At 52.3% G+C, this 9,285-nt stretch overlaps 4 protein-coding genes across 4 annotated transcripts in view; 3 read left to right on the top strand and 1 right to left on the bottom strand.

The window, feature by feature from the left end:
• MGYG_01125 (LMBR1 domain-containing protein) overlaps positions 1 to 943 on the top strand; it is a gene marked incomplete at both ends in the record, with an annotated part of 2,408 nt that extends 1,465 nt beyond the window's left edge. The window contains one exon of the mRNA XM_003176992.1: positions 90 to 943. Coding sequence (XP_003177040.1) covers positions 90 to 943 — 854 coding nt within the window. The remainder of the gene's footprint in view (positions 1 to 89) is intronic.
• A 675-nt stretch (positions 944 to 1,618) lies between these two features.
• MGYG_01124 (hypothetical protein) lies at positions 1,619 to 3,319 on the top strand (the record flags this gene model as incomplete). The annotated part of the gene is made up of 1 exon (XM_003176991.1): positions 1,619 to 3,319. The coding sequence occupies one exon, from the start codon at positions 1,619 to 1,621 to the stop codon at positions 3,317 to 3,319; it is 1,701 nt and encodes a 566-aa protein (XP_003177039.1).
• Positions 3,320 to 4,418: 1,099 nt separating this feature from the next.
• On the bottom strand, positions 4,419 to 6,533 carry MGYG_01122 (glutamine-dependent NAD(+) synthetase; the record flags this gene model as incomplete). Its single annotated transcript, XM_003176990.1, has 1 exon — positions 4,419 to 6,533. The coding sequence occupies one exon, from the start codon at positions 6,531 to 6,533 to the stop codon at positions 4,419 to 4,421; it is 2,115 nt and encodes a 704-aa protein (XP_003177038.1).
• A 656-nt stretch (positions 6,534 to 7,189) lies between these two features.
• On the top strand, positions 7,190 to 8,866 carry MGYG_01121 (hypothetical protein; the record flags this gene model as incomplete). The annotated part of the gene is made up of 1 exon (XM_003176989.1): positions 7,190 to 8,866. One exon carries the CDS (start codon positions 7,190 to 7,192, stop codon positions 8,864 to 8,866), a length of 1,677 nt encoding a protein of 558 aa, XP_003177037.1.
• Between the last annotated feature and the right edge of the window lie 419 nt (positions 8,867 to 9,285).

Here is a 9,285-nt window from a genome sequence, read left to right as displayed (position 1 = left end):
CACCACTCCCTCGTCTGGGCCCGTCGGCTTCCCTTCCCAGCTTCTTACCTCTGTCTGGCTGCTCTACCTCTGTGCTGCCGCTGGGACAGGCATCTCAGACGCTCAGGTATGGGGCAACCGGGCTCTCGTTCCTCGCAACACTTACCCTGAGTCTGCCTGCTGGTACGCCGGCCAGGTCGCCCGTCTCACCGTCCCTCTGGCCTACAACTTCCTCACTCTCTTGCCCAGAGACCTCCAGCTACGAACGACCTTCTACGACTTTTTGGGTAAAGGAATCAACCTGACCCTCCTTGGAGAGGGATTCGACCTGTTCTTCCCACTCTTCATCCTCCTGCCTGTTGCTGCCACGATGTTCAACCTCTACGGCAAAGTCAAGGGGCTGATTGGCCTGGGAGACATGGAGATCAACGACGAGGAAGAGGAGGACAACCCGTCCGGTTTTGGAACCGGCGGGTGGCGGGAGGGCCGTTCCCTGGTCGAAACCGAGTTGAACGGGCCAGGGTATCTCGGCCTGTCCAGCACGAGAACTCCCAGGGCCGCCCACGGGGGCACCATACCAGACACCTTACCACGTTACAGAGATGCACCGCCGTCCAGCACCACCGCCGCCGCTACCACTACTCCAGCAGCACGCGCTTCTACCAATACTAATATCAATCCCATCTCTAATTCTACCTCTATTTCTACTACACGGCCGGCAGACGAGGACGACGACGAAGACGAGGGGTTCTTCCAGTCGTTTGCCCACCGCGTACGCAACACCATCGACACCGCCAGCACGCCCAAGTGGCTCCAGGATGTCGACGCAGGCTTCAAGCGGCCTCGATGGATGGGCGGCACCGATGACGAGGCCGGGCCTGGCCCTTCCTCGTCCTCTCCATCCACCGACTCATCTGCCTTTGCCAGATGGTTCGGCGGTGGCTCCGGTGGAGTGCGGCTCTAGCTGCTTCTCCTTCTCCTTCTCCTTCTTCATCTCCTTCTATTCGAGGTTCCTTTCCTTTTCTCTTTCTCTCTGGCGATCATGCTAACAAACTCTGCATTTGCAAGGCGTCCTCTTCTTCTTCTACTTCTGCTTCCTCTCTCTTTCCCCTGTGTTAATATATAGACAAAGCCCACACCCTGAAACGGGCGGCCGCCGCAGAGCCGCACATGTGTTATTATTCACTTTTTCCCTTGCGCTGTAGACTCGCTTCTGGGCATGCATGCAACGCTTCATACGTGTCTCGCCTCTACTTGACTGTCGATAATTGAATTCAGAGTGACCGTCACCGGCCTTGACTGCTTTCTTTCCTTCTTCTCCGTCGTCCTTTGCTTCTTCTGCTGCGTCTGCTCGTCCTAGTAACCGTCCTTTAACTACTCTGGGTCCCGCCGTCTGTTTCATTGGCAACCAGCGCTTCTTTCGCATCTCGCTCGCCTGCATGTACAGCAGCTAGCGTCGCCTTTTCCACCTTCAATCCATGCAAGCATCTCGTCTTCCCCGTCGGCGTCGTTGCTTTTTCCTCTTCTCTTCTTCCTTTTCTTCTTCGTCTTCTTCTTTCTCCTCTTCCTCCTCCTCTTCTCCCTCGTCTTCCTCGTCGCTGTCTCTCTCAGTCCTGTCTGCGTCGTCCGGGTAGACATCATGGCCTCTCGCCGCGGCCACCGGCGAAGCGGCCTCTGGGACAGCCCCCTAGACGCCGACTACGCCGCCTACTACTCCTCCCCTCCGTCCTCCCCCTACGACCCCTACGGCTACACAGCCCACTATGGCTCCTACGGCGGCGGCGGCAGCAGCATCAGCGGCGCAAGCACTGCCAGCAGCAATCACACCAACAACAGCGGCTACTACTTCGCTACCCCTCGCGTCTACAGCAACACCAACACCAACACCAACAGCAGCAGCAGCAAGATGAACCCGGCCGAAGTCCGTCTGCGCGCACAACAGCTGGCTGCTCCCTCGCCGGAAGACGGCGAGCTGCCAGACATCCTCATCTTCAAATGCCAGAATGAGTCCTGGAGCTTCGAGTTCCCTGCCTTCTCCGTCGACGATGGCCGGTTGCACGTCAGCGATATACGGCGGTTGGCCGGCCAGACGCTCAAGATCGCAGACGCCAGCAGGATAAAGCTGATGTACAAGGGCCGCCTGATGAACAACGACGACGCCAGTGCAAAGTCGCAGGGCCTGAAGCAGTTCTCTGAGGTCGTCGCAGTCGTCATGCCCGGATATACAGAGGGAGTGTACGGCGGGAGCAGCAACATGATCGACGGCTGGCGGGAGGCTCAATTGATCCCCGTCTCGGACAGCGAAGACGAAGACGAAGAGGAGCAGCAGCAGCCACCATCATCATCCCTGCCGCCGCCCCCTCCTCCTCTTCCCTCCCGACCACAACCGCAGTTACGACCGCAGAAAGTCGAAGTCCAAGCCCCAGTCCCAGTCCTAGACGAAGATGAATCAGAGGACGAGAGGTACTACTACAAGCCGTCGCCAGTTCGACGCGGCCGCTCGCCACCCAAACAAGCTCGCCAGGAACGACGAAAGTCTGTCCGTCGCGAGCGCAAACCAAGAGACCCCTCGCCCGTCTCTCCTGATAGAAAGCCCCGACGGAAGTCGAAGCAGCGGCCTTCTCCTGTACAGCCTGTGCAGCAGCAGCCGCAGCCAGTGAGGGAGCCTGCGACACCAAAGGAAACCATTACCCCCCGGGAAAAGACCCACGCTCGCCAGGCCCGGCCGCCATCTCCCCCAAGATATACATACATATACCCAACTGTACCCCCCTATCCCTCCCCGCCTCCAACCTATGACCCTCTGCCAAACATCTGCCGGGAGCCACGGCCATACGCTACCTCTCACCCTTCGCCGTCCGTCAGCAGCACAGTCAGCTCGTCGACCTACACCTCAGACTCAACCTCCACAACCTCCGCGTCTACAGCGGCATCTACTCCTCCCTCCGTCACCACCCCTACATCCATACCGTCTTCCAAACCTAAACCCAAACAAAAACCAAAGCCTAACAAGGCATATGTTGTGCCTAACCGGCCGCCTACCCCTTGCCCTCCCTTCCTAGCATCCCACTCTCCTGCTGACATGCTTGCCATCTTCGAGAAACATGTAACAGGCAAGCTGGTACCGCTGTGCACTGAGTTCATCATGCATCCGCCCGCAGATGTACGGTTAATAAACAAGGAGCAGCGCAGACTAAACGAGGCAATGGAGCGGGTCCTTGCCCGAGCAGATGAAATCACCGTTGGTTCGTCGCGGCCGTTGAGAGACCGTAGAAAGGCCGCTGTACAGATGGTTCAACGGTTTCAGACCAGGATTGATGCCATGATCGTCCCTGAGTAATACATTAACACCACACTATCACCACTATCACCAAGAGGAGGATTCTGGTAATTTGATATTATGTTGGAGTTCGTTGGCAGGTTAAATCCAGGGGAGCATTTGATAGATAGATGGCCTGGCATGGCCTGGCATGGCATGGCATGGCATGACATGGTACGAAGTTACGACCCCCCAAAAAAGACATTTACACGACGTGATGATCTCCCCTCCCTTTTATTGTCTCCTTGTCTCCTTTTGCTTCTCATCGTGTTGTTCCATCTTATCTCCTACTTCTACTTCTCTCTCCTACCTCAACACCATCTCTGACAAGAAAGATATACAAACAAAGAAAGAATATCCAAGCCAGCGTTGCATCAATTGATTTGATTGATATTCATTTCATCTTTGAACCCTTTTTAAGATCAACCAAGACATACACTACTTCTGGCCCTGCTGGCTTTCCTGCCTCTGCTGGCCGCTGCTGCGACTTTGGTCTTTATCCGTTGCATTCGCATTTTTGTCGTCCTTGGATTGCTTCTGCGAGTTCGTATCTTCTCCTCCAGGCTTAAAGAGACGTGTTTAGCATCCGATACATTCAATACATTTTAAATGCTGATATTGCTATATCGATCATCCTTACCTTGGATGAAGTAATGCGTGAGATATCCTCCTGGCTCACTGGGATGACGGGCATTGTGCTTGATTATGAGAAGAGTAACGGTTGACGATCAAATAGACCTTGGCGGAGATACTTGTTCGTTGACTAATAAGATGAGTCAGCGGTCTAGAGCACGTGATGGTTTTTTAGACAGCCGGGCCTGTCCTTTTGGCCCTCTTTGGCCGTTTCGAAGGCGTCGGCCGACGCAGCTTGGGATGAAGCCGGAGTCGCTTTCATACTCCATACCAGGCATAAACCGCATACGGAGTGCCCCGTACAGATGGGCGAGCGGATTAGAAGAGGGAGATATGGCCGGAATGCGCTCTCGCAAGAGCCGGTATTGAAGTCTAAAACTAATTATTCACATTTCCATGGAACCAGAGACCCAGGGCCGGCTGCTTTCTTTTGCTCCCTCCAATTTGTGAACTGTACAAATGGCGCCTCCCAACAATGGCCTATTATTCACTGTTTAGCCTGTTTCTTAATATGTGCCAGCTCCTCGTCAATTTTCTTGAAGCCCCATGACTGGTAAAATGGAAAATACAGGAACGGCCTCAAATCAAACCGATTGTCATCAGGACTGTAGTCATTGGAGTGCAGAGCAGGCGTCAGGGTCGTCATCTTGTGCCGATTGATGGCGTAATAATGGTAGAACCTCTTGACCTTCTCAGCCACCTGTTGAGGAGTGAGGTGGTTCCAGTCATGCACAAGGCGCTGGAACATTCCATACGGCCCAAGTTTGTTGCATTTTCGCAGTCGACCAAAGGTAGTCAGTTCATCGTAGGTCATGCCCATATCTGCCTCATCACTCTGAACGTACTGTTCGGTGATAGGTTCGAGCTCGGCTGTGGGGGTAGCTTCGAGGAAACCGCGCAGGCAAGGAATGGCGTAGGATTTCTCGGCCCATGCAATGAATCGTTTGAGGTCACTTTTATCAAGGCCGCCGATAGGGTTGATGTCAGCGCTAGAACAGTCGTATTTAGTGTAGTAGCCGCGAAGTGCCTCTCCGACATTTGCAGATCCTAGAACAAGTAGGGCCCCGCCGTGTGGCCTCTTGCGGGTGGTGGGGAGCAGCTGGGCGAACTCGTACGCGGTAACCATGCGGCTGCGAGCTTGGATATTTTGCAGCATGAGATTCTCCGCGTTGGTCCCGCCTTGGCTCCTGAACTTGGGGTCGAAATCTAGATATTTAACAACCAGGTTTTTCTGGGCCTCGTAGACATCATCAATGTCTAGATCTATGTGATAGGAACCAATAGCTTTCGAAAGTTCCCGTGCTCGCTCGCGGGTTTCCTTGGAGGACTGCTTCGACATGCCCATGTATATAGTGTGGAATAATTGGTGGCATAGCTCCTGCGGTGTGTTTGGTAGCTCCAGTGTATAGTCCGCTAATCGTTTGCAGTCCTTGATGACTTGTTCATTTCCCGCCTTGATGGCATCGATGACAAGCTGACACATTGAGAAGACAGTCATTGCCGTAGCACAACTATCGATTCCTCCGGATAGCGGTAAGAGGTATCCTGCAGTGCCAGAACGTCGGAGGTAATCCCATAGCCAGCAGCCCGTGGACAGCGCAATTTCTTCCTCTGGATAGTAGTAACGCGGCTCAATCACCAGGCTAGGCCGTAGGCTAGTGTCGCGGTCGCCTATGTCGGAGCTGAGGCTAAATTCAGTCTCTACCCGAGTATAAACACCGGCCTTCATAGCCTGGTGGCCTCGAGACGGGGTGCATCGATACGACCGAACTTCCTCCAGGTCTATAACTGCAGTGACAACATCAACATCGTCAAGCGTGAACTGATTTCCCTGTGCAACCAGACTTCCATTCACGATGATCATCGCACTACCATCGAAATAAAGACGATCCCCATCGCAACCCAAATGGTTCGAGTATAAGTAAATACCACCATTCTTCCTCGTAGCTTCCAGGATAAGACTGACCCGAACATGAAGCTTTCTCAACGTATGATGGGACCCGGACGAATTGGTCATAATCTCCACCCCGTTCAAGCTCATATCGTTATGAGGGGACTGCGGCGTAAACAGCTCTTCACACGTTTCCATACCAACACACGTATCTGTCGTCGATATCACCGCATCACCTATTGGCACTTTGGTCGTGCCTTGGATCTTCTTCACCATCCTAGGCAGGTAATATTCCTCGACATGCCTTGGTCCAACCCAGGGTATGAAATGTCTCATTTCTCGATATATTCCATCATTAGCAAGCCACAGCTTCGGTCTGATAAGCAAGATCTTTCCGTTCAGACAGATGACGCGGCAATTGAATCGGTTGTTGCGGTGCATCACCGGCATACCTATGTCGAGAAGAATACCATCACAGCTTCTGTCCTTAAGAATGATGCATAGCATCTCCCAGCAATGAAGATATAGATCTGCCTCAAAAAAATGGTCGAGGCACGAGTAGCCGCATATTTCAAGTTCGGGGCCGACTCTGAGAGTCGCGCCGGCAGCCTTTGCTTTGTGGATGCTCTCGATGATGCGTTTGGTATTTCCTTCGAAGTCAAGAGCCCAGTTTCGAAGTGAACAGGTCGCTACGCATACTAGATGGCCCATTGTTCATGCAATGTTGAGCACAGCTCCTTACACGTCTGGTCCGGATTTGCCGAGAAGGAGTCACTAGTTACTCGGATGTAGGCGGGGTTGTTTATGATATCCTCGGCGGTGGGATAATTGTATAAAGTGTCTTGGTCACCGGCGTGCTGCTCAATATACGCCCTCTACGCCTCACTGCAGGCAATAGAAGTAGCTGATAGGATCGATCAAGAGAAATAGAACGCCGTGTATACTATGGCTACACTGTAATGCCTAGCTAGTTAAACTCCCGCAGTCCAAGGATGTCGGAACCATCGATCCGTTTATCCGGCATTCGTAATTGTTTCCAACTACTGGATTTTCGGCGGCGATTGATACTTCTTATATAGCTACTACTCAGTGGCGAATATGACATAGATTGGCAGCTTTGGCAGGTGCAAGTATACAGCATGTAAACAAATAAATATCCAGATAGCCGCTCCTGCCATGCATATAGTTTATGGTCCTGTTGAAGCTTCAGTCGTCGTTGCTCAGCAGTAGGCGTAGGTCTAACGGCATATAGAAACGATTTCTCCGTACAAATTTCGTCCACCCGTAAATTCTCCCATCTAAACCATATCCTATCATTCGTTCTCCAGTATTAGCTATTAGCTATCAGTTATCAAGCACTTGAAAACATGGAATTCTCTCCCTATAGCGAAATTGGCCGAGGCCAGAAACTCCTATACGTCGCGCCACGTATTCGAGAAATACACCCATACATAGAACGGGGTACTGGAATGATGCTGCTCAAAGGCGCCCCTGGAGTCTTTCTGCTTCTCGCAAAACCGAATTTTACTACACGCCCCGGCGTTATGATGTGTGACTTGGATCCGGAGAATGAGACAACAGTATCAGAGACCATCCAACAGAATCCCCGTTCTATAATCAGGATGCTGCCTCTCCAGATCATGCAAATGATTATCACAGGCATGCATATAATCGACGTTCTTCATTTCGGACTCACCTGCTCCGAGGCGTGGGCAGCAGCATGGCCTACCCTCATGAAGTTTAGTATCAGCTCTCTGGGTACCTGGGTTAATACGCCTATCATCTGTGGAGGGGAAGGAAGAACACTGCTGGGAACCTACCGTCCAGACGAACCGGCCGAAGGAGACGAATATGAGCGGAACATAGACACACTGCTTCGAGCACGGGGAACCAGGATCCGTTTAAGGTCGACGAGAATCCAGCAAAACGGCATTGCAAACGGACACAGCCGGCTTTTTCAAAGCCCAACGAATGGGGTCAGTCCAGGGAGGAGCTCAAACGAGGTTGAAAGCCAGATAGATGGGCTTCAACCTAGAAGACCACTCCCAAGCCTACATATGAACGAGACAAATGAGTCTCGCCCTATAAGGCTACCCCCAGGCCTAGAATTGAGTCCGACAAGAAGGGTTGCTCCTTTAGTACCACCAGGCTTAGGTCCAGACCGGGAAGATTGGTTCATTCCTAGAATGCTCCCAAGCCTAGGTCCAAATGGGAATAATCCAAGTCAAGTAAATGGAAATCAAACTGATTCTCGACAACCATACAGACATACTGGGAGGCTGCCGGAACGGATGCGACGGCGGGCTGATAGGTTGCGCTCAAGACGGCAAAATGGGATTAATCAAGGTCATTCAAACGGTGCTCATTCGGCTCTAGAGGATGATATCGATTCAATTTATGCAAACGGCAATGGCTCGACGGTGAGCCAAATTCTGCAGCCATTAGCATTCAGACTTAACGAAGAGGCCAACCGTATTCCAGTGCAGCCGTCAGACCCTGTACCGCCCCGCCCACCCCGGATTTCCTCAATAGAATTACTTTCAACACTGGTGCATCAGGCCTGGGCGTTTTTTGGGAAGACTAGGGATGTAATCAAAGATTGCCTGCCTCCCGACCTCCGTATGCCAGCTAATACATATATCAGGACCGGAGCATACTACCCGGTTGACCTGTTAACCATCATTAACCCTTGCCCGGCCAATCTCTACAAGACTGAGCCCGGCGACATATGGGTTCTAAGAAGTCTGACGGTGCGCCAGTACATCCGCTCTACTGACATTGCCTTGCATCCTGGCTACATCAGTGGGCCGTTTATTATGGGTATCGGTTTCAGCGAGGCAGTCTTCGCCATGACCATATGGACTGACACAAGTAAGGGCCGCTGGGCTGGCCATGCTTTGGATATCGTTCCTCTAAGCAAACTGGAGGCAGAAGATGGAGAATGGGAGGATGTAGGAAGAGTGATTGCAGGATATCTCCATCATCACTTCAGGAGGCACTACGGCGCAGATTGGATAGAAGAAACCGTGAAGCTCGGGTGGTAAACCGCGCATTGTCTAGATACCAGACCGCTTTTTCCATTTTTGTCTGTATAGCATATGCTGGTATTATTATCTTGAGACTTCATAGCTGAGTGTACGATCAAAGATTCACAACGGGCTGAGCAGTGTTTTTGCAGCGTAGAAGCAGATGAAGTCGAAATATTCCTAATCGGGGCGGATGAAGATTTTGCCGCCAGACGCGATTAGCGAAGAAACAGCTCGGAGCCACCGCGCAAAGCAGAGCAGAAGACAGTGAAGAAGAAGCGGAAACAAGGCAAAGCGAAGATCCAGAGAGAGAGAGAGAGAGATACGCAGCATCAGGCGAATCGGCCGAAGCTGAAGCTGCAGCTCTGTTCATCGACCGGCAGTCTGTCACGTCACTTCTCGCCCCTGCAGATGTATCGCCAACAGCTTTAACAGTG

Source organism: Nannizzia gypsea, genomic scaffold (assembly GCF_000150975.2).
Source record: "Nannizzia gypsea CBS 118893 supercont1.1 genomic scaffold, whole genome shotgun sequence".
NCBI classification, from domain to species: domain Eukaryota; kingdom Fungi; phylum Ascomycota; class Eurotiomycetes; order Onygenales; family Arthrodermataceae; genus Nannizzia; species Nannizzia gypsea.
Note: the sequence above shows the minus strand (reverse complement) of the source record. Positions and strands in the feature narration are given on the sequence as shown.